At 39.4% G+C, this 26323-nt stretch overlaps 1 protein-coding gene across 1 annotated transcript in view; it reads left to right on the plus strand.

Annotated features, from left to right (window-relative positions):
• Nucleotides 1–20086: 20086 nt before the first annotated feature.
• Nucleotides 20087–26323, plus strand: part of SLC5A12 (solute carrier family 5 member 12) — a gene marked incomplete at both ends in the record, with an annotated part of 42847 nt that continues 36610 nt past the window's right edge. Inside the window, one exon of the mRNA XM_079708897.1 lies at nucleotides 20087–20425. Coding sequence (XP_079565023.1) covers nucleotides 20087–20425 — 339 coding nt within the window. The remainder of the gene's footprint in view (nucleotides 20426–26323) is intronic.

The raw sequence follows: 26323 nt of genomic DNA on the forward strand, positions 1-26323 counted from the left end.
AGCCACCATCCCTAAAAATAGAATTGTTCCTTTTGAGTAGGAACAGTGTCAGTTGATTCTTTTGTTTGTTTTTTCAGTTGATCCTTATACATAAATTATATAGAAGCTTCTCGATTTAACACAAAGACAAAATCAAGCACAAATGTTTTTCTTTTTGTTTGTTTGTTTGTTTTTTGCAGTACGCGGGCCTCTTACTGTTGTGGCCTCTCCCGTTGCGGAGCACAGGCTCCGGACGTGTAGGCTCAGCGGCCATGGCTCACGGGCCCAGCCGCTCCGTGGCATGTGGGATCTTCCCGGACCGGGGCATGAACCCGCATCCCCTGCATCAGCAGGCAGACTCTCAACCACTGCACCACCAGGGAAGCCCAGCACAAATGTTTTTAATAGCAGTACTGTGAATTTTACTTGCTCTCTGCTTTTCCTCCTTTGATGGTGAGGTTAACTTTAATCCCAAGGGCATTAGGTGCATTTTCATTCCTTAGTGACTAAAAATAGACATATTAAGAAGTCAGGCTTAGTGGCAGAAATCAGGGCATCAAAGCAAATCAGCTGCAGTGTGTAGGTTTTCCTCCACTGCAGTGAGAATCCTGTTTTGGAGCGTGTTTTTTCACAAGACGTTGGAGGAAGTGCCCCTTCTGGATCTCAAGCATTTACCCAGTGGAGACACTGCCAGAATGTGGGGGCTAGAAACCAGAACATTCTGGATCCTCCTGTGATCAGAAACAAAATATCACTGGCCTAAAAGTTGCTCTGAGGCAATTGGAGAAAGTCAGCTGAATTTATTCTCCCTTCCCAATGCCTGACATATGCCCTGTAGAGAAGGTAGCCATAGGTTTTGTTTTGCTTACAACAGCAATCTCTGCTGTTGTATCATAGCATCCTTTTCACTGTCAGTGTTCCCGATTAAGATGATGAATCATAAATTACATCATGTCTTTATAGATCTTATCTTTTCATCTTCACACTCCTACTAGATAATAGCTTTCCTGGGACCATGAATCAGACTTCTTTTGCCCTTGCATACTTCCTCAGCACTAAGCTTTAACCCTTTTACATAGCTTGCACTCAACATGTGCTTATTTTACTACATTGATTCCTGTGTTCATACCCTCATGGTAAAAAAAAAAAAAAAAAGAAAGAAAGCACCTAATGTGTATAGAAAAACTACTGTATGGTAGGCACTGATTTAGGTGATCTCTTCTGTTGTTCATAAACCCCTTGCAAGGTATTCTTGTTTTACCAAAGAGGAAACTCAAGAGAGGTTAAGTAATCAGACTAAGTTGTATAGTTAGTAAATAATATAGCAAAATGCAATTCAGTTCCATTTGATATCTAAGCACAAGATTCTATTATTCTCCCTGTCTCCCCCTGACTGCATATGCCAGCATCCTTGTGTAATGCTTTTACAGTTTATAATGCATAATAGTATGGAAACCTCACAACAGCCCTTTGAAGTAAGTAGTATCTTCATTTTAACAAAGGTGTCTTTTAAAATTTGTTTGCTTGTTTGTTTTACTCACGATCACACTGCAGATTAGCAATAGAGCTTGGCTCAAACTCAGTTCCTTTCACTTCAAATCCCAAATTGTTTGATGTGATATTTTTAAAAACACTGAAAATGGTGAATAGCTCGCTTGCTGACATCCTCAGCATCTTAGGATTAATTGTGCCCTCCCCACTCCACCCTAACCCTCCTTCCTCAGTGATACTATACACAGCCTTTTAATTTATGCTGGTGATGAATTCTTAAAAATAAAAAATTGTGCATTTATTTCATTTGCAATATATTTTTCTAAAATTATTATCAAAAGTGCTTATGGACCCGGAGGAAGATGGCGGAAGAGTAAGACGCGGAGATCACCTTCCTCCCCACAGATACATCAGAAATTCATCTACACGTGGAACAACTCCTACAGAACACCTACTGAACGCTGACAGAAGACCTCAGACACCCCAAAAGGCAAGAAACTCCCCACATACCTGGGTAGGGCAAAAGAAAAAAAGAATAAACAGAGACAATAGGATATGGACGGGACCTGCACCAGTGGGAGGGAGCCGTGAAGGAGGGAAGGTTTCTACACACTACAAGCCCCTTCGCGGGCGGAGACTGCAGGTGGCGGAGGGGGAAAGCTTCGGAGTAGCGGAGGAGAGCACAGCAACAGGGGTGCGGAGGGCAAAGCGGAGAGATTCTGGCACAGAGGATCGGTGCCCTCAGGCACACACCAGCCCGAGAGGCTTGTCTGCTCGGCCGCCGGGGCGGGCGGGGCTGGGAGCTGAGGCTCGGGTACCGGCTTTCAGTCGGAGCGCAGGGAGAGGACTGGGGCTGGCGGCAGGAAGAGAGCCTGAAGGAGTTAGTGCACCACGGCTAGCCCGGAGAGAGTCCGGGGAAAGGGTCTGGAGCTACCGAAGAGGCAAGAGACTTTTTTCCCTTTTGTTTCCTGGTGCGCGAGGAGAGGGCATTAAGAGGGCTGCTTGGGGAAGCGCCGGAGACAGGCGCGAGCCGCGGGTAAGGCGCGGACCTCGGAGACGGGCGTGGGACGCCGGGGCCGCCGGGGCCGCCGGGGCCGCCGGGGCCGCCGGGGCCGCCGCCGCCGCCGCCGCCGCCGCCGCCGCCGCCGCCGCCGCCGCCGCCGCCGCCGCGCCTGTGTGCGAGCGCGGGTCACTGTCCGCCCCGCCCTCCGGGGGGTCCTGTGCACCCCGCCACTGCCGGGGTCCCGGGACCCGGGGACGGCTTTCCCGGGAAAGCGCACGGAGCGCCACGGGCTGCTGCAACGTCACGCCGGCCTCTGCCGCCGCAGGCCCGCCCCACACTGCGCGCCCCTCCCTCCCCTCTGCCTGAGTGAGCCAGAGCCCCCGAATCAGCGGCTCCTTTAAACCCGTCCTGTCTGAGCGAAGAACGGACGCCCTCCGGCGACCTACGCGCAGAGGCGGGGCCAGGTCCAAGGCTGAGACCCGGGAGTTGTGAGAGCAGAGACAGGGAAATCTCTCTGTGCAGCCTCGGAGGCAGCGGATTAAAGCTCCACTGTCCATTTGATGTGCCCTGCGTCTGTGGAGTGCATGAATGGACAGCGAATCATCCCAAATTGAGGAAGTGGACTTTGAGGACAAGATTTAAGACTTTCCCCCATCTTTCCTCTTTTTACAACGAATTATCCCAAATTAAGGAGGTGGACTTAGCAAGATTTCAGACTTCTCGCCCTTTTCCTCTTTTTACAACGAATTATCCCAAATTGAGGAGGTGGACTTGGAGAGCAAGATTTTTGATTTTTTCCCCCTGCTCTCTTTTTGTGAATGTGTATATGTATGCTTCTGTGTGAGATTTCCTCTGTAGAGCTTTGCTTCCACCATATGTCCCAGGGTTCTATCGGTCCGTGTTTTTTTTCAATAATTACTTTTTAATTTTAATAACGCTACTATATTTCATACTTTATTCTATTTTACTTTACCTGCTCTTTCTTTTTTTCCTACCTTTCCTTCCTCCCTCCCTCCCTCCGCTCCTCCATTCCTTCGTTCTTTTTCTTTCCTCCCTCCCTCCCTCCCACCCTTCTTCTTTCCACTTTCTTTTTCTTTCCTTCCTCCCTCCCTCCTTCCTGTCTTTCTTTCTTACTTTCCTTCCTCCCTCCCTCCCTCCCTTCTTCCATTCACTCTTCCTTTTGCTTTCATTCCTCCCTCCCTCCCTCCTTTCTTTCCTTCTTTCTTTCCATCCTTCCTCCCTCCCTCCCTCCTTTCTTTCTTTCTTCCTTCCTTCCTTCCTTTCTTCCCCTCTTCCTTTCTTTCCCTCTCTCTTTCTTTCTTCTACTAATTCTTTCTTTCTACTTTTTCTCCCTGTTATTCTGAGCCGGGTGGATGAAAGGCTCTTGGTGCTGCAGCCAGGAGTCAGGCCTGTGCCTCTGAAGTGGGAGAGCCAACTTCAGGACACGGGTCCACAAGAGACCTCCCAGCTCCAGATAATATAAAGCAGCGAAAATCTCCCAGAGATCTCCACCTCAACACCAGCACCCAGCTTCAGTCAACGACCAGCAAGCTACAGTGCTGGTTACCCTATGCCAAGCAACTAGCAAGGCAGGAACACAAACCCACCCATTAGCAGAGAGGCTACCTAAAAACATAATAAGGCCATAGGCACCCCAAAACACACCACCAGACGTGGACCTGTCCACCAGAAAGACAAGATCGAGCCTCAACCACCAGAACACAGGCATTAGTCCCCACCACTAGGAAGCCTACACAAACTACTGAAACAACCTTAGCCACTGGGGACAGACACCAAAAACAACGGGAACTACGAATCTGCAGCCTGCAAAAAGGAGACCCCAAACACAGTAAGATAAGCAAAATGAGAAGACAGAAAAACACACAGCAGGTGAAGGAGCAAGATAAAAACCTACCAGACCTAACAAATGAAGAGGTAATAGGCAGTCTACCTGAAAAAGAATTCAGAATAATGATGGTAAAGCTGATCCAAGATTCTATTTCCAAGATCCAAAATCTTGGAAATAGAATAGACAATATGCAAGAAACAGTTAACAAGGACCCAGAAGAACTAAAGATGAATCAAGCATCGAGTAAAAACACAATAAATGAAATGAAAAATACTCTAGATGGGATCAATAGCAGAATAACTGAGGCAGAAGAACGGATAAGTGAAGTGGAAGATAAAATAGTGGAAATAACTGATGCAGAGCAAAATAAAGAAAAAAGAATGAAAAGAACAGAGGACAGTCTCAGAGACCTCTGGGACAACATTAAATGCACCAACATTCGAATTATAGGGGTTCCAGAAGAAGAAGAGAAAAAGAAAGGGACTGAGAAAATATTTGAAGAGATTATAGTTGAAAACTTCCCTAATATGGGAAAGGAAATAGTTAATCAAGTCCAGGAGGCACAGAGAGTCCCATACAGAATAAATCCAAGGAGAAATACACCAAGACACATATTAATCAAACTGTCAAAAATTAAACACAAAGAAATCATATTAAAAGCAGCAAGGCAAAAACAACAAATAACACACAAGGGAATCCCCATCAGGTTAACAGCTGATCTCTCAGCAGAAACTCTACAAGCCAGAAGGGAGTGGTAGGACATAATTAAAGTGATGAAGGAGAGAAACCTGCAACCAAGATTACTCTACCCAGCAAGGATCTCATTCAGATTTGATGGAGAAATTAAAACGTTTACAGACAAGCAAAAGCTGAGAGAGTTCAGCACCACCAAACCAGCTTTACAACAAATGCTAAAGGAACTTCTCTAGGCAAGAAACACAACAGAAGGAATATACCTACAATAACGAACCCAAAGCAATTAAGGAAATGGGAATAGGAACATACATATCAATAATTACCTTAAATGTAAATGGACTAAATGCTCCCACCAAAAGACACAGAGTGGCTGAATGGATACAAAAACAAGACCCATATATATGCTGTCTACAAGAGACCCACTTCAGACCTAGAGACACATACAGATTGAAAGTAACGGGATGGAAAAAGATATTCCATGCAAATGGAAATCAAAAGAAAGCTGGAGTAGCAATTCTTATATCAGACAAAATAGACTTTAAAATAAAGACTATTAGAAGAGACAAAGAAGGACACTACATAACGATAAAGGGATCGATCCAAGAAGAAGATATAAGAATTGTAAATATTTACGCACCCAACATAGGAGCACCTCAATACATAAGGCAAATACTAACAGCCATAAAAGGGGAAATTGACAGTAACACAATCATAGTAGGGGACTTTAACACCCCACTTTCACCAATGGACAGATCATCCAAAATGAAAATAAATAAGGAAACACAAGCTTTAAATGATACTTTAAACAAGATGGATTTAGTTGATATTTATAGGACATTCCATCCAAAAACAACAGAATACACATTTTTCTCAAGTGCTCATGGAACATTCTCCAGGATAGATCATATCTTGGGTCACAAATCAAGCCTTGGTAAATTTAAGAAAATTGAAATTGTATCAAGTATCTTTTCCGACCACAATGCTATGAGACTAGATATCAATTACAGGAAAAGATCTGTAAAAAATACAAACACATGGAGGCTAAACAATACACTACTCAATAACGAAGTGATCACTGAAGAAATCAAAGAGGAAATTAAAAAATACCTATAAACAAATGACAATGGAGACACGACGACCCAAAACCTATGGGACGCAGCAAAAGCAGTTCTCAGGGGGAAGTTTATAGCAATACAATCCCACCTTAAGAAACAGGAAACATTTCGAGTAAACAACCTGACCCTGCACCTAAAGCAATTAGAGAAAGAAGAACAAAAAACCCCCAAAGTTAGCAGAAGGAAAGAAATCATAAAGATCAGATCAGAAATAAATGAAAAAGAAATGAAGGAAATGATAGCAAAGATCAACCAAACTAAAAGCTGGTTCTTTGAGAAGATAAACAAAATTGACAAACCATTAGCCAGACTCATCAAGAAAAGAAGGGAGAAGACTCAAATCAATAGAATTAGAAATGAAAAAGGAGAAGTAACAACTGACACTGCAGAAATACAAAAGATCATGAGAGATTACTATAAGCAACTCTATGCCAATAAAATGGACAACCTGGAAGAAATGGACAAATTTTTAGAAATGCACAACCTGCCAAGACTGACTCAGGAAGAAATAGAAAATATGAATAGACCAATCACAAGCACTGAAATTGAAACTGTGATTAAAAATCTTCCAACAAACAAAAGCCCAGGACCAGATGGCTTCACAGGCGAATTCTATCAAACATTTAGAGAAGAGCTAATACCCATCCTTCTCAAACTCTTCCAAACAATATCAGAGGAAGGAACACTCCCAAACTCATTCTACGAGGCCACCATCACCTTGATACCAAAACCAGGCAAGGATGTCACAAAGAAAGAAAACTACAGGCCAATATCACTGATGAACATAGATGCAAAAATCCTCAACAAAATACTAGCAAACAGAATCCAACAGCACATTAAAAGGATCATACACCATGATCAAGTGGGGTTTATTCCAGGAATGCAAGGATTCTTCAATATACGCAAATCAATCAATGTGATACACCATATTAACAAGTTGAAGGAGAAAAACCATATGATCATCTCAATAGATGCAGAGAAAGCTTTCGACAAAATTCAACACCCATTTATGATAAAAACCCTGCAGAAAGTAGGCATAGAGGGAACTTGCCTCAACATAATAAAGGCCATATATGACAAACCCACAGCCAACATTGTCCTCAATGGTGAAAAACTGAAACCATTTCCACTACGATCAGGAACAAGACAAGGCTGCCCACTCTCACCACTCTTATTCCACATAGTTTTGGAAGTTTTAGCCACAGCAATCAGAGAAGAAAGGGAAATAAAAGGAATCCAATTTGGAAAAGAAGAAGTAAAGCTGTCACTGTTTGCAGATGACATGATACTATACATAGAGAATCCTAAAGATGCTACCGAAAAACTACTAGAGCTAATCAATGAATTTGGTTAAGTAGCAGGATACAAAATTAATGTACAGAAATCTCTGGCATTCCTGTACACTAATGATGAAAAATCTGAAAATGAAATCAAGAAAACACTCCCACTTACCATTGCAACAAAAAGAATAAAATATCTAGGAATAAACCTACCTAAGGGGACAAAAGACCTGTATGCAGAAAATTATAAGACACTGATGAAAGAAATTAAAGATGATACAAATAGATGGAGAGATATACCATGCTCCTGGATTGGAAGAATCAATATTGTGAAAATGACTCTACTACCCAAAGCAATCTACAGATTCAATGCAATCCCTATCAAACTACCACTGGCATTTTTCACAGAACTAGAACAAAAAATTTCAAAATTTGTTTGGAAAAACAAAAGACCCCGAATAGCCAAAGCAATCTTGAGAACGAAAAACGGAGCTGGAGGAATCAGGCTCCCTGACTTCAGACTATACTACAAAGCTACAGTAATTAAGACACTGTGGTACTGGCATAAAAACAGAAAGATAGATCAGTGGAGCAGGATAGAAAGCCCAGAGATAAACCCACGCACATGTGGCCAACTTACCTTTGATAAAGGATGCAGGAATGTACAGTGGAGAAAGGACAGCCTCTTCAATAAGTGGTGCTGGGAAAACTGGACAGGGACATGTAAAAGTTTGAGACTAGATCATTCCCTAACACCATACACAAAAATAAGCTCAAAATGGATTAAAGACCTAAATGTAAGGCCAGACACTATCAAACTCTTAGAGGAAAACATAGGCAGAACACTCTATGACATAAATCACAGCAAGATCCTTTTGGACCCACCTCCTAGAGAAATGGAAATAAAAACAAAGATAAACAAATGGGACCTAATGAAACTTCAAAGCTTTTGCACAGCAAAGGAAACCATAAAGAAGACCAAAAGACAACCCTCAGAATGGGAGAAAATATTTGCAAATGAAGCAACTGACAAAGGATTAATCTCCAAAATTTATAAACAGCTCATGCAGCTCAATAGCAAAAAAACAAGCAACCCAATCCAAAAATGGGCAGAAGACTTAAATAGGCATTTCTCCAAAGAAGATATACAGACTGCCAACAAACACATGAAAGAATGCTCAACATCATTAATCATTAGAGAAATGCAAATCAAAACTACAATGAGATATCATCTCACACCAGTCAGAATGGCCATCATCAAGAAATCTAGAAACAATAAATGCTGGAGAGGGTGTGGAGAAAAGGGAACACTCTTGCACTGCTGGTGGGAATGTGAATTGGTACAGCCACTATGGAGAACAGTATGGAGGTTCCTTAAAAAACTAAAAATAGAACTACCATATGACCCAGCAATCCCACTACTAGGCATATACCCTGAGAATACCATAATTCAAAAAGAGACATGTACCAAAATGTTCATTGCAGCTCTATTCACAATAGCCCAGAGATGGAAACAACCTGAGTGTCCATCATCGGATGAATGGATAAAGAAGATGTGGCACATATATACAATGGAATATTACTCAGCCATAAAAAGAAACGAAACTGAGCTATTTGTAATGAGGTGGATGGACCTAGAGTCTGTCATACAGAGTGAAGTAAGTCAGAAAGAGAAAGACAAATACCATATGCTAATACATATATATGGAATTAAAAAAAAAATGTCATGAAGAACCTAGGGGTAAAACGGGAATAAAGACACAGACCTACTTGAGAATGGACTTGAGGATATGGGGAGGGGGAAGGGTAAGCTGTGACAAAGCGAAAGAGAGGCATGGACATATATACACTACCAAACGCAAGGTAGATAGATAGTGGGAAGCAGCCGCAGAGCACAGGGAGATCATCTCGGTGCTTTGTGACCGCCTGGAGTGGTGGGATGGGGAGGGTGGGAGGGAGGGAGATGCATGAGGGAAGGGCTGTGGGAACAGATGTATATGTATGAATGATTCACTTTGTTATAAAGCAGAAACTAATAAAAAAATAAAAATAAAAAATAAATTTTAAAAAAAGTGCTTATGATTTAAAATGTCAGAGTATATCTTTCCCAGTTGATGATTTTTGCTACTAAGCCATGCTTTCCCCTTAGAAAAACCTCAGCAATTCCAGACAGATCTCAAAGACCTCAAGCAAAGTCTAATAATTTTACTTGGCAGGGACAAGAAGTGGGATTTTGAACTTGAAATGTAGCAGGTAAACACATAACATCTCATCCATATATGCATTCTCATGCATAGATATATTTTAAAACAAGCAGAAATTAGCTTCTTCAACTCATGTTTGTCCCATGAAGGCACTGATACTGTAAATGTTTTTCCATAAACCTTTCTTTCTAATCCTCTACAATTAAAAAATATAGTGCACAGCAAGATCACTTGCAAATGTGCTTTCTTATACATTCTTCCCTAAGTTCTAGTTGTTATGATATCCCATAACGTTTTTGCTTCATGCGGGAACTGAAATAACGTTGACTTGGGAAAGCTTAAAACATTTGAAAAATGGGCCATACACTTGCTTTTCTAATGTATAGAAATGACAAGAAATTACTTAAAAGCTTAATGGCTGCAAATACCTACAGCATCGCAAACAAAGTCAGCTGCAGGCTTGCCTGACAGATTTCAGGTGAGCTAAAATTTTTAGCATGTTCATAAGGAGATTCTCATCCCAAGGTACAAAGAGCTCATTTTTTTAAATTAATTTTTTATTGGCATATAGTTGCTTTACAATGTTGTGTTAGTTTCTGTTGTACAACTAAGTGAATCAGCTATATGTTTATATATATCCCCTCCCTCTTGGACCTCCCTCCCACCCGCTCCCCCCAATCCCACCCATCTAGGCCATCACAGAGCACCGAGCTGAGCCACCTGTGCTATACAGCAGGTTCCCACTAGCTATCTATTTTACACATGGCAGTGTATATATGTCAATCCTAATTGATACAGCCACTATGGAGAACAGTACAGAGGTTCCTTAAAAAACTAAAAATCAAACAACCATATGACCCAGCAATCCCACTACTGAGCATATGCCCTGAGAAAACCATAATTCAAAAAGACACATGTATCCCAGTGTTCACTGTAGCACTATTTACAATAGCCAGGATATGGAAACAACCTGAATGTCCAACAACAGATGAATGGATAAAGAAGATGTGGTATATATATTCAATGGAATACTACTCAGCCATAAAAAGGAATGAAATTGGGTCATTTGTAGAGATGTGGATGGACCTACAGTCTGTCATACAGAGTGAAGTAAGTCAGAAAGAGAATGACAACTATCATATATTAACACATATATGTGGAATCTAGAAAAATGGTACAGATGAACCTATTTGCAGAGCAGGAATAGAGGCGCAGACATAGAGAACAGACATGTGGACATGGCGGTGGGGAAGGGGTGGATGAGACGGATTGGGGGATTAGGATTGACAAAGCGCTCATTTGAAAAGAAAGAAAGTGTTACAAAAGGTACAAAATGATGAATATCATCAGTGCAATGAAATTGAGAAAATTTCCATAATCTAGATATTGAAGACAAAGAATAGAGCAAAAACCAAGGGAACCGCAAATCAGAAATATGACTTCTGTCCCTCTGGTTGAGGAATAAATATTTATGAGTGATAGTATGGTAGCTCCTATGTTATTTGTCTAGGCTTTGTTCTTCCCAGGATAGTATTGGAAGTTCCTAGTGCAAATGCTGAAATGTGACAGCTGTAAATCATAAAGGTAATGGATAGATATCATTATTGAAGTTCCTATAATATGCCCAACTCTGCATAAAGTAGTTGACATACATCTTTAATACAGAAAACAATACAATGAGAAAGGTCTTATTTCTATGTTAAAGATGAGGAGTTGAGTTTCAAAGAAATGAAATAACTTGTTAAGGTGATAAAATTAATAAATACCTGAAGAAAAATTTGAGTCTAACTGAGACTCAAATTCTCCAGTCTTCATTATTAAGAATAGGAGCTATCACTTATACACTTTCACTTGATATACTTAAGTATGTGTCAATCATTTGACTGTTAAATTCACCCCCAAACCATAAGCAGCGTCACCGAGAGTAAGCTTCAAGAAAAAAAAGAGATATAAATAAAATAAATTCAATGTCCCCAGCAAGGGAGGACCAGCTAAACATCTTTACATGGAACTTGTACAGGTATGCCCACTGACCTCCTGCCGAAAGCTGTGCTGGCAAATTGCACGAGCTTATTCCCCTGTGTGTGCTTTGGCATTATCCTGAGTTTCATCCTGAAGAATGAAAGACATAAAACAACTTTCCCAAGGTCATAAGGTTGGTAGGTTACTGAGATGAGATTTGCATTCATTTCTTTCTGCTTTTAATGTAAGAAGAATATTTTATAATTAATTTAAACAATTTCTAAAAATTGAAATTTTAGAAAACTGAAAAACTGAATTCTAATGGGGAGTTCTTTTTATGATGAATTTCCCATGTATCATGAACCAAAATAAAATACCATCCAGGACCTGGGAACTTACTGAGAAAGGAAAGCAACTCTTAGAATAAATTAGAAGATATAGAATTAGAATAAAATTTCTAAGAATTATTTTCTAGAAATGGAACTCCAAAAGGCACACACAAATATCACTGAGAAACTCAACACTTGAAGAAGAGGGAATGACCTGTGACCAGTGTGGATGGACCTCCGTTATTACCATCTTGATTTCTTATTAAAGAGGAAAACAGCATCTTTTATTTGTCACTAAACACTTGAGAACATAATCACCCAAATCATGGCTTCAAACAAATCCCCATTGGAAAGCTATACGTTGTAATTACCATTGTACTACACATTTTGCGAAATTTTCTTTTGACGTTGCCTTTGAGGCTGGGACATATTTATTTGTATATTCTTAGTGATGAAACATAACCAGTTAATTTCAGTTTAAGAAATATACAAAAGTCATTCATTCATGGTGGTGCCTAGTGATAGCAGGGATAGCATGAGGACCGTTGGAATTGATAGGAAATGAGGGACTAAAGAGTTTCCATGGCAACTGATAAAATTGCCTCTGAGCTTGCTAACTATACTGTATGTTTGAGTATATTTCCAAAGAATCTGAATAACAAAAATCACTCAGCATTAAATTTTGCTTGAATTTAATTGAAATGTTATTTGTTTATTTATAAGATACTTGAGGATGTAACAATATCACAGGATCAACGCAAGGAGCCTTGATTATCACTTCTCTGTTTTGCTGGAGATGTGTTGATTATCCATGTTCAGGTTGACAGGATAGATAACCCAAGATTTTTCTCTATTACTTTTGAAAAATCTCCCCATCGAAGCTGGAAAAGTGAGTAAGTAGAAATTGTCTTTGTAAGACACACTCAGTACAAAGAGCATAGATTTTAGTCACCTAGAATTTGAGGTTAAAACCAACGCTTAGGGCTTCCCTGGTGGCGCAGTGGTTGAGAGTCCGCCTGCCGATGCAGGGGACACGGGTTCGTGCCCCTGTCCGGGAAGATCCCACATGCCGCGGAGCGGCTGGGCCCGTGAGCCATGGCCGCTGAGCCTGCGCGTTCGGAGCCTGTGCTCCGCAACGGGAGAGGCCACAACAGTGAGAGGCCCGCGTACCACAAAAAAAAACCCAAAAAACCACCGCTTAGTGACTGTGTGAACTTGATCTTGATTTGGACAAAGCACTTCTATGTGTATTTTCTTCCATTTGCAAGATGGGACTATTGACACTCATTTTAACAGATTTTTATAGCTGTATAGGGACCAAAATGATATGATATATGAAAGTGTCAGACACATAGTAGGTTCTGTCCCCTTTTGAAACTTATTTAAAAGTTCTTTTTTAATGGTCAGAAGCCTGAAACAAACAAGAAATTCCTTCCTTTTATGCTTATTTAACAAAATCAAGCTCATAGTAGATCATGCTGGTGGTTTTCCCCTTTGCCATTCTAAAATGGAGGGGTTGCTTGGTATCTAAGGATGTTTAACAAAGGACCTTGAGCCTCACGCTCAATTACCCTCCCAACTAGACATTCACTTTAAGTGTTCTACTTGTTTATTGTAGATGTGTGGTGCCATTAGTCTGTTTTAATATTAAATGAGGTTCTCTGATGGACTCTGAAATTTGCCTCTTAAACTTGCAAATCACCATTTTTCAAATTTGTTAAGTGTATGTAGAATGAATGAATAAAGTTTTAACTACTGTCAGATTTAGCTATAATGAATTCTGAGAATCTAATAGAATGAAATATAAATTTCAGTTTTTATTTAGATGGGAAAACGTGTCTGGAAGTAGATAAATATTTCAGCTTTTTAAAAAAAATCTTGGAAAATTTTCTTTTAGTTTTCCTTTTTTCTCAGTAAAACAAGATTTAAACATAGATTATAAAGTTGAAAGAAATCCCTAGAAGTCATATAATTTAATTTGTTGAGTGTCTACTATGGACAGAAACGTCTAGGTACTAAGAGTACCTCAGAGAACAAAATAAAGCCCTTTATGGAGCTTATATTCTGGTGGGGAGATGTTAACACTTAAAATATTATATGATATATTAGTAGGAGATACATTTTATGGAGAATGAAGAGAGTAGAGATTTAGAATGTGGTTGTTTGCAATTTAAATAGGTTGTTGGGTCAAGGAAGTTGACATTTGAGCAGTCTTGAAAAGGTAATTTAGTTACTTATATTTATCTAATTATCTAATTATTAACATGATATACCATTTTCAAATGTGGTAGCTCAGAACCAGTAATGTGTCCAAAAATCACGATTGTTTAGTGAGAGGGTGGAGAAAGAAATTTGGTCCTTGTTGCAGATAAAGGATGTTTTCCACTATATCTCACCAGAGCTTGGGAAACAAACATTTTTCTAGTGAGAGTATGTGAATGAAATTCAAATGTCAACACTTGGGTGCCCTAAATCTTCCAGCCTTTTCAGAGCACTCCTCTCTTTAATATTTGGAAGAAAAAAAGAAAGAAGGAAAGGAAGGAAAGAAGGAAGGAAGGAAGGAAGGAAGAGGTAAGGAGGGAGGAAGGGAAGGAGGAAGGGAGGGAGGGGAGAGGGAGAAGGGTGGGAGGAAAAGAAAGACAAGAAAGAAATCTCCATATCCTGACTCTGATAGAATACCAAGTGGTCTTCCCTACTTAACCTCAAAGATCATAAAGCTCTCAGGAGCTCTTTCTCCAATTTTTGTTTCTTCCAGGTTCTCAATCTCCTTCGTGTCTCTCTTCCTTCACTAATATTCTGTCATCCTGCCCCATTTTGAGATCAAAGATGAACACAGATTTTTTCCCCTTTAATTAAATGATAAAACATCAATACAATACCAGTGATATAGGAGGTTTTCCCTAAAGGTTAGGAGAAAAGACGGGAACTACACTCCAGCACAACATGGCTAAAACTTAACGTTTATTTGGGGGTCTAATGGACAGTATGGTGACTATAGTTAATAATATTGTATTATATATTGGGCAGTTGCTAAGAGAGTAGATCTTAAATGTTCTCACCCTTCCCTTCACCAAAAAGGGGTAATTATGTGCAGTGATGGAGATGTTATGGAATCCTACTGTGGTAACCATTTTGCAGTATATAAGTGCATCAAATCATCATGTTGTACACCTTAAACTTACACATGTTATATGTTATTATATCTCAACAAAGCTAGAATAAATTTAAAGTTTAATATTAATTATTTCCATTGTTAAAATCCCTTTGGCTCTCCCTTATACTGAGACAGTCTCACTAGTTTTGAGAAATGTCCCTGCCTCCATCCACATTTGTGTACCACTTCCTTGTCTTTACTCCTATGCCATGTCTCTAACATCATTCCCAAGGATAAAAGAAGAAAAAAAAATTAATTAATTTGCAGGCAGAGTTTTTGCTTCTTCACTTTCTCCTCAAACCTAACCTTTCTATATTCATAAAAATACCAGCTAATCAAGAGACTTCTACAACAGAGCTCCAGGCCATGACTTCTGCTCAAAGGAAGAGCAGAAACTCTGGATTTGTAGTTTTTCTTTATTATGATAAAATTTTTGAATGTGGTCCCTTCTTCATCAGTCTCTGTAAGAATTATATAGAATTATCTTCCTCAGGATAGGAATTATTCAATTTCCCTTGGAAGAGAAAAATGGGTGCAGTCCCTTTGCCGTTTGAATAAAAAGCATAATAATTTCTGTTCAACTGTAGCTTGGCACACTAGTTTGTCTCCTAGGGGTTGGTTTGATAGGCATGATCATTGAGAAAAGAACTTTATGGGGAGGACTGCTTTCACAACCACATTTAAACAGCTTACTTACCATGTGGGGAGTTCTTTGAGTCACCCTTAATAATATCCACTGGATTAAAAAATTCATTCATCATGTAAGATTATTAGAATGAATTAATCTATCTGAGGCACAGTTCTGATCATGCCACTTCCCTGTCCAAATTCAAAACAAAACAAAATAACAGCCATGAAAAGGTAATATAGTGATAACACAATCTCAAAATGGACAAGTCCTATCCTATTTTTCTCCTTTCTATCCTAGGGCAATGTAAACATGGTGTGCATAGCCTGCTATTAGGAATATTGCAACAGTGGTTCTTTTCCCTGGATGCCCTATCCTTCCAGTTCTTTACCCTCCGCCCCACCCTTACCTTGGTAGCATTCAATGTCCAACTGTTTTCCTCTTTTCCATTATAAATACTCTATGCCAGGTGCAGAACTATTTTACACTACAGAAACTACTAATGATCGCAACTACAAACCTAACCTATTAGGCAAGAGGGTAATTGAGTAGCTGGGCCTTGTTAAGATAGTGTGTGTGTGTGTGTGTGTGTGTGTGTGTGTGAGTGTGTGTGTGTGTGGCAGGTGATGGTGTTTACATTCTAACAGGGGTCCCAGCTTTACACTAAAGGAATAAAGTAGAGGTGGTGGCCTTGGAGGCCCCTGCAAGAGGGTGCAGGAGATACTGAGATTTCTCCAAAGAAGCACATTTTCCTTTGTTCTCTTCCCATGTTAGTATTTCTGACATAGGGATGTACTTTCTAACTTACGTAGCCATTGAATGTGTTGGCTTTTTGTTTTCCCTGAAAAGTTATGAATAAATGGGTGTTATGCTTTATAATCAGCATGAACCTTGTATAGAGTGAGATTCAATGGGATAGACAGAGAGTATGAAGACACTGGATACTACCAAAGGGAGAAACTGTAAAGAAATAGAAAATAACTGAGAATTAAATTAATACATTAATGCTGTGCCTTATAAATAGCAAAATGTTGGAAGCAAGGAATACTTTACTGTGAGAGGCATGAGGTTCACATCCCGAACCATTAGCCACTCTGCTTCCCCATTATTTTGAAGTCCAAGACCAGTGGAAGCCATGTAGATAATACTGTTTCTTGATGAAGTTTAATTGAATCAGCAGTACTCATCAACTCTTCACCTACAAGCTTCTAGTATTTAACCTCGGGACTTCATTGATGTAATAATAGTGTTTTGAATAAATATTCACTAGACTTGTACAAGTTGTCCACATGCCTTGTGGATTGAACATTAACACTTAAGTGATGTTAATATTAAAGCATAAAATAGTCAAGCTTCTGAAAGCTGGAGCTCTGATTTTCTGCTGAGACTGTTAACAAATAAAAATCTGTTATATAATTAGAATACCCCATGGTACAAATTAGTAAAAGCTAAGGTTAAGACAAAATATTAAAGACCTATTTTTCCCATTAACCCTGATTATATCAACTGTGTAAACTTAGAGGAGGAATTTAAACAACAGGACAGAGACAACTCCTGGCAGAGTTTTTGCACATTTTTTTGCAAATAAAAGCATATTTCAACCATCAAAGCTTTGTGTGGTCAAACTGAAATCCATGGATCAAAGTAGGGAGTGCAGAAAGTACCCAGACTAAACAAATAATCAAAGATGCATTCAATTACTTAGATGTCAAAAACAAAATTAAAGTTTCCTCTGTTTGATACGAAATATTTCTGGCTTTGGACATTATGGATAATTTTTGTTTTCTTCTTTTGCTTTTTGGATGAGTTCCTTACTTTCTACAATAGCTAACTATGTATAGCTACATAATAACTATGTACTGGGCACTCTGTACCAGGCCTTGTGCCTCTGCCTTCAATGAGTTGGTCATCTACAACTGCTGACTGGCTCATACAGACCTACACATAGAGATTCTTTAAAATAGGTGAGGATATTCTCAGAGTAAAAAGTGGGTACCAAGGGAGCCTGTTTCTACAGGAGCTGGGTGAGAGGGCAGCAGGAGATGTGAGTCAGGGAAGGCTCCACAGAGCAAGGTAGACATGAACTAGATCTTGTGGAACATACTGGTTTTGTAGGGATGGTGTTGGGGAAGACCTTTGAGAAGGCAGGAGAAGCATGAATGATGTAGAGAAATTGTCCTCCAGAGGCTTGCTGTGGGTACTTCAGAACAATAAAGAGTCTAATAGGAGCAGAATCAAGAATCCATAGCTGTTTTGTAAATAAGTTCATTTGTATCATTTTTTTAAAATTACACATGTAAGCGATATCATATGATATTTGTCTTTCTCTGTCTGATTTACTTCACTTAGTATGATAATCTCCAGGTCCATCCATGTAGCTGCAAATGACATGATTTCATTCTTTTTAATGGCTGAGTAATATTCCATTGCATATATGTACTGCATCTTCTTTATCCATTCACCTGTCAATGGACATTTAGGTTGCCTCCATGTCTTGGCTATTGTAAACAGCGCTGCAATGAACATTGGGGTGTGTGTATCCTTTCAAACCATGTTTTTCTGCAGATATATGCCCAGGAGTGGGATTTCTGTATCATATGGTAGTTCTATTTTTAGTTTCTTAAGGAACTTCCATACTGCTCTCCATAGTGGCTGTACCAATTTACATTCCCACAAACAGTGTAGGAGGGTTCCCTTGTCTCCACACTCTCTCTAGCATTTATCGTTTGTAGATTTTTTTGATGATGGTCATTCTGACAAGTGTGAGGTGATATCTCATTGTAGTTTTGATTTGCATTTCTCTAATAATTAGTGATGTTAAGCATCTTTTCATGTGCCTCTGGGCCATCTCTATGTCTTCTTTGGAGAAATGTCTATTTAGGTCTTCTGTCCATTTTTTTGATTGGGTTGTTTGTCTTTTTGATATTGAGCTCATGAGCTGTTTGTAAATTTTGGAGACTAATTCCTTGTCGGTTGCATCATTTGCAAATATTTTCTCCCATTCTGTGTGTTTTTTGTTTTGTTTATGGTTTCCTTTGCTGTACAAAACAGAAACAGACTCACAGACTTAGAGAATGAACTTATGGTTACCAGTGGGGAAGGCTGTGGGGAGGGATAGATAGGGAGTGTGGGATTGACATGTACACACTGCTATATTTTACATAGATAACCAACAAGGACCTACTGTATAGCAGAGGGAATTCTGCCCAGTATTCTGTAATAACCTAAATGGGAAAGGAATTTGAAAAAGAATAGCTACATGTATATGTATATGTATAACTGAATCACTTTGCTGTACACCTGAAACTAACACAACATTGTTAATCGACTATACTCCAATATAAAATTTAAAAAATTAAAAAGAGGAATAATAAAAAATAATTTTAAGGCACATAAGAAAAAGAATCTATAACTGGATTCTTACCTTCTTTCTCTCATTTGTCCTGGTCTTAACTAAAACTTAACCTCTGTGTACAAGAGCTGTGAATGGGTCAAAATGAAGGAGAGAGAGAAAAGATAAAACTGAGGACTACAACCGATTTATTAATTGTTGGTAAATTTATTTTCTGAAGCCTAGAGTCAAAAGAGAGTCAACTCTATTATGTTCCAGGGTGCTTCACTATAAGCACACATAATAGCTAATTATTGATCAGGAAAAAGAGGGTCAGAAAGTCAGAGACACTTAAAGACTCATCATAACCCTCTGAGGTGTTATTATTCCATGTCAGATGAAGCTCCGAGGGGTTAAATATTTCATAAGCAATTTCACAGCTCACTTAAGTTTACACCAACTTGAGCAAAGGTCTCCTGATCCCTCGTTCTTTACTCCTTTTCCCCCACACCCAACTTCTCGTAGAGTTGCAAGTACACACCTTCACCCTCCCTTACTCGGAAGCAAGATACAGGTGATAGTTTTGTTGGCATTTTACAGATTCTGTTTCACTCATTAAAAATGCTGAGGTGGTGAACTTGTAGCACTTCTATGGTTCCCAGTAATGTTTAACCTTAAGTTTAAAAAAATCTAGGAGATTAAAGAGCATGTTATCTGGCAAGTTCATTCCACCCCCAGTGGTTATTAATTTCGGGACACATCTGAATTACTTCTCTGTGACATATGCTTTAGCAGAGGGAAAGACAGCTCCAGGCCAGGGTCAGATTTCAAGTTCTCATCTGTTGGTACCACTACCAGATCCTTCTTTGTCGTCAACTTTTGAGATCTTCCCTGAGTACAACTTGGTTTCCGAAGTGCTACACAAGTGCCTCTGGTCATCATTCTCTTCTCACAACTACAGTCTCCTCTCCTGGAAAAGCATCTACTCTACTGAGCTTTGCTTTTGGAAAGAACTTCTCCCTGAGACCAGGTTGAGAGCAACTCTCTGGTTCCATACTTCCCAGCATGGAGGTGAAGAACTTTGAAGTTTGGGATTATGTAGTCTTTGCAGCCCTCTTTGTCATTTCCTCTGGAATTGGGGTGTTCTTTGCCATTAGGGAGAGAAAAAAGGCAACTTCAAGGGAGTTTCTGGTTGGGGGACGGCAAATGACCTTTGGCCCCGTGGCATTGTCTCTGACAGCCAGCTTCATGTCCGCTGTCACTGTCCTGGGGACCCCGGCTGAGGTCTACCGCTTTGGGGCATCCTTCATCGTCTTCTTCATTGCATACGCATTTGTGATCATCTTCACATCAGAGCTCTTTATCCCTGTGTTCTACAGATCTGGCATCACCAGCACATATGAGGTAAGATAACTACTTCCTTCATCTTCACTTTGGGAGGTAGTTGCTGTTTCCTCTCCACTTGAACATGTTTTGTTATTCTTACTTTTTTCTCTAGTGATACACATTGTCTTGATGATAACACATGATAGTTGAAAAACACTCACTATTTTCAGGGCAATTATACATCATGGGAAAAAATATTGCAGTGTTATTGGGGAAAGCTTAAGCTTTGGATACAGATACACTTGTATCCAAAGACATCTACAGACACCTACACCTTCCATCTGTAGAACAGAAATAACAAAGTCAAGCCCACGAGGCTACTTCAATGATTAAATGAGAACCTGTAGGTAAACATCTAATATACTGTCTAACTTGTAGGAGATTCTCAATGAAGGAAAGCTGATGTTATTACTTGTATTATTATTAACATCAGTATTCTGAAAAGCACGAAGAACATTGTGTATTGTCACTTTTCAGCTAAGAAAATGGAGATACAGATAGATGACTTAGTCAAGATTGTACAGTGGATTGTACAGTTTTAGTAAAACAGTTCAGTTACTACATTAAACCAATTGCAAATATATAACTGAGGAGATTTCAGACAGTACAGATAGAGGACGTATAAGCTTTTCATTGAATTTAATTTACCATTTACCTTTGCCTTTTACATATTTTTTAAATTGTAGTACCCTAATAAGAAGAAATTCAGATTGTGTAAAGTACATATTTTGGGACTGCCTCTTTCTTTATAAGAATTAGCAGTGTGGGGCTTCCCTGGTGGCGCAGTGGTTGAGAGTCCGCCTGCCGATGCAGGGGACACGGGTTCGTGCCCTGGTCCGGGAAGATCCCACATGCCGCGGAGCAGCTGGGTCCGTGAGCCACGGCCACTGGGCCTGCGCGTCCGGAGCCTGTGCTCCACAACGGGAGAGGCCACAACAGTGAGAGGCCCGCATACCGCAAAAAAAAAAAAAAGAATTAGCAGTGTGGCATAGGGGTTAAAGGCATGAATTTTAAACTCAGGCTACTTGGCTTTGAATACTAGCTCTGCTGCTTAACTAGCTGCATGACTTTGGGAAAATGACTTACGTTCTCTGTACCTGATTTTCACACATGTAAAATAAGAATAATAAAACTACCTATCTTAAAGAATGTCTGTGAGGAATAAATGAGTTATTATATGCAAATACTTTTAACAGAGCCTGGCAAGTTGTAAATGCCATGGAAGAGTTTTATATTATTTATCATTATTGTTCTTGTTGTTGTTACAGTCCCCAAATTTCTACCAATCTCTGTATAGAAACTTGAATTTATGTTTATTTGTTCATCATCCATTTTCTGCTACCTAGCCATAGATATTCTTACGAGGGTCTTTTAAAGTAGTAAAAACTCAAAGGGTAGAATCTATTTCCTGACCTCTTGAATCTGGGAAGGCCTTGTGACTTTCTTTGACCAATAGCATGTGGCAGAAGTGATGTGTGAATTGGGAACTTAAGTCTCATGAGGCTTATAGCTTCTGTTTTTGCCTTCTTGGAATATTGTCCTGATATAGCTATGTCAGGAAGTGGGTCTAGTTGTTCTAGCTTCTGGAGGATGAGTGAACAAGTAGAGAAGAACAGAAGCACACTGGCCAGCAGCCAACACCAATCACCAGACATGTGAGTGATGCCATCTTGGATTTTCTCCCCCAGCTAACCTTCCCATTGATTGCAGCCCCATGGCAGCCCTGGAGAGTCATGTAGAGGAATCACCCAGCCAATCCTAAAAATTGTGAGAAATATTAAGTCCTTGGTTTTTAAGTCATTGAGTTTTGGGATTGGCAATAGCCAACTTATTTAAATGCTTTGATATGCAGGGGGATTTCAAGACGAATCTATGTCATCTGTGCTACTTTGTCACTATCCTCTCCCGTGTCAAAGCATAAGGAACTGTTCTCACCCTCAAGTTATAAATTAGGCTCAGCTCATTTGCAATATCATACATTTTCATTATCTCCACTTGGACAGTTTATAATTGGTCTCATCATGTTGTCTCCACTTCACTTAGAGTTACTTTCTTCTTTCTCTTATCAAGCATTAATAGATCCAGCGTACTATTATTTACCCTTAACACTACCTTGTGAGCTGATGTCTACCTGCTTTCTCATTTTTCTTGGACTTCTTAAACTAAATAGTTTCTGAACTACTTACTTCTCTCTAATCCAGACTTTTTCATTATAATGCCCAGGCTACTACTTCTTCCATAGTGTTTTCTAAGCATAGATTATACACTTTTTTTTTTCTGTAAATTGCTTTCTTTTTAGTTCTCCTTTAAATTACATTTGTGGCATTTTAGTAATTATATTTAAAATTTGAGAAATTAGATGTGTAGGTGTAAGATATCATTATTGAGTATTATTTCAGTATAGTAAATAAAGTGACAAAATATTTGTTGTAAAATGGATATTTAGGATGTGATAGGGTCTAACCAATGTTATGAGGCCTTTTTTAGGTCATTATAAGGATTGGTTTTTACTCTCAGTGAGATGGATCATTGCACTGTTTGGGCAGGAGAGTGCTCTAATGTGATTTGTATTTTAAGAGTATTACTCTAGCTGTATGATGAGGTTAATTATAAGGTTTTTACTGCTGAAGCAGGGGGTCTAGTTAGGAAGCTATTGCTGTAATCTAGGCAAGAATGATGGTATTAGCATGGAGACAGAGGGGATGATGCAAGTGAAATTTTGAAGGTGGGGGAAGAGGTGCCAGGATTCTTTTATGAATTGCATGTGGGGAGTGAGACAGAAAGAGGAGTCAAGGATGGCTCCATGATACTTGAACCAACATGAAAAGTGGACTTATTTCCTGAGATGGAAAATAGTGTGGCTATATCAGGTTTGGGGTTTTGAAAATAGTCGAACATGACGGTAAATGTTACCTGTGCTATTTTTAAAAGCAAGCACAAAGCATGCAACTTTTCTGCTGAACTTCCATTTTTACTTTTGACTGTAGTTAAAGCTATACACCGATCCAGGATGACCACTGGATATGTGAGTGAGTGAATACAATCTTTCAGATGGAGAATTGTGCAGTTCAAATAGTCTCTTATTTCATGGATGAGAAACCAGAGGCTTAGATTATAGAGTGAGATAGTGGCAAAGCTCAAACTAGAATTCAAGGTGTCTTACTTCTGATCTAGTTCTTTTTATATATATATTTTTTTCTTAATACTGTCTCTCTAGTTTGACTGAATTGACTGAATTTAGAGGAACTAAACTGAGATGTTAAAACCATTGACTTTTGCAGATTCCTATAGCAGTTTTCTCACTAACTTTCCATTTTTCAGGAACAATTTCCCCTTTGCTTTCCTAGACTTCATATGCCAAACAGTCCCAAAGCCAATATCACATAGTCTGGGTTTTGCTACATTTCTCCACTTCTGATACTACATTTTATATCAGTTATCTATTGCTGTGTAACATACCATTCCAAAATAAATTGCTTAAACCAACAATTTTACCTGCTCACAATTTTGTGGATCAGTGATCTGACCTGAGCTCAAGAGAGTCTAGTAAGACAATAAGGTTCTTCTGGTCTTACTTGGGGCCATCTCTGTAACTGCCATCAGCTAGTGGGTTGGTTAGTGGCTCGTTGGTCTAGGGGCACTCAGATGGGACAGCTTGTAGCATACTACACTTGGTTTCATCCTCTAGTAGGCTATCCTGGGTTCTTCATGTGATGGAAAAAGAATCCCTGTCAACCAGAAGACACAGCTCATTACACAAGCAATTTTGCAGTCTCCACTTGAATCATATTTGGTAGAAATATCACTGTCTTAAGTTGTGTTCCACCAGAGGCAAATCCTGAGACAAGGAGTTGAATGCAAGTCATTTTGGAGGGAAATGATTCTATTAAGCATTGGTAGGCAAGTGGTAAGTAAGACATGGAAAAAAAGGAAGCCAATAAAAGGTATGTTTTTGAGCAGGTTGTTATTGTGAGCAACTGAGGTTCTATCTCACTGGGGATTTCTGGGGGCAGTACAGATCACATATCAGGGTTGGCCTCCTTGAAATGAAAATAACTGGGATTTTTTGGTCCAACTTCCTTTTGTCATTGGCTAAAGGACAATGATAACACCCCCAAGCACTTCTAGTCTGCCCTGTGCAAGGGGTGAGATAAAGCCCTCAAGCAGAAAATCCCGGTGCAGTTAGATGCTATCAACATGTACTCGGACAGAGAGTGCCAATAAGCTCCAGGGGTCACACCCACAATGACTACTACAGTCACTAAGATCCCACTATATTCCTGTCCCTGCACTTGACGTTATCGTACACTATACAATTAGATCCTACAAATGCCAATTTTAGAAAGAGGTGGCCATTGTTTAGTGCAATAAACTAATCTTTCCAAGGACATGTGATTTGAACCCATGTTGTCTTCAGCTTAAAATTTTGCACTGTTTTATCCTATGATAGCTGAGACTTTCAGTTCCTCTCTCAGTGACTTCCTTACTTCTTTAAAAATATTTTCCTCGTACCTGGTGCCCTCAGTCACACACCCACTGGATTATTACCTGACTCACAGTGTACTGAATGTGTTGTCTGAAGAAAGATGGTCTGAAAATAAGGTGGTTCTTTCCTTGGGGGAAGGGTTGAGCAGTAAATTGTGAGATGTGGATTAGAGTGAAACTGAGTGACAATTCTGTCAAGAGGAGTCTTTTCTAGGGTTTCAAAGAAGGTTCCACCTTAAGCCATCAATCAACACTTACTTATGTATCATTTCTAGGAAAAGGACACATCAGTAAACTCCTGGGTTAATCAAAATGATTTTTCTTAAATTAAATAAGAAAGAACCACTACCAATTAGAAATTACTACCAAGAACTACCACCAGGATATTAAGCCCTCAAGTCATTTGTTACTTTTAACATTTATTTTGTTCATTCAGTACATGTTTATCATGCACTGGAAGACAAATACTAGTGCCTTCTAGAATACTTGTTCAGGAATACCTTTCTTGACTTCCAACAGTAAATCAGATCCATCTGTTTAGTGTGTTCACAGCTCCCTGTAGCTTTTCTTTTAGTACATACCATCATTGTAACTTTACTTTAGTATAAATTTGTTAATGGTCTCCTCTAATCTGTAAAATCCTTTGTGACATGAACTATATAATATTTACTATCATTGTATAGCAGAATGCCATAGAGAGGGTAAGCAATAAATATTTGTTAAATGAATGAATACATGAAAGACGAAGATAAAATGAATAAAATAAGACCCTGTTTACATGTACCAGGGAAAGTAAGTGTGGTAGGCTGAAAAATGCATCCCCTTCCCTCTAAAAATCATAATAAATGTTCTAATCCCAGGAACCTGTGACTGTTACCTTATATGGTTTAGAAAAAGAGATCTTTGTAAAGTTAATTAAATTAAGGATCTTGAGATGGAGAGATTATCCTGGTTTAACCAGGTAGGCCTTAAGTATGATCATATTTATATGAGAAAGGCAGAAGGAGATTTGATAGACAGAAGAAAAGGCAGTGTGACCAAAGAGGCAGAGATTAGAGTGATAAAGCTAAAAGCTAAAGGACTGCCTGCAGCCACCAAAAACTCCAAAGAAGCTAGAAGTAAATTATTCCCTAAGACCTCCAGAGGGAGCAGAGCCCTGCCAACACTTTGATTTTGGCCCAGTGAAATTGATTTTGAACTCCTGGCTTCCAGAACTGTAAGAGAACACATTTCTGTTACATTAAGCCACCAAATTTGTGATATTTTGTTACAGTAACCACACGAAACAAATACAGTAAGATATGTGAATCCAACACTAAAATACAAGGCAGCAGGTGATCAAGTGTTATTACATATGAAAGAAGTTTAATATAGTTGCCCTAAATGCTCAGAGGAGAAAGTATGAGTAGGACTAGGAATGGCAATTGGGCT

The sequence above is a fragment of the Hyperoodon ampullatus genome, assembly GCF_949752795.1.
Source record: "Hyperoodon ampullatus genome assembly, chromosome: 7".
NCBI classification, from domain to species: Eukaryota; Metazoa; Chordata; class Mammalia; order Artiodactyla; family Ziphiidae; genus Hyperoodon; species Hyperoodon ampullatus.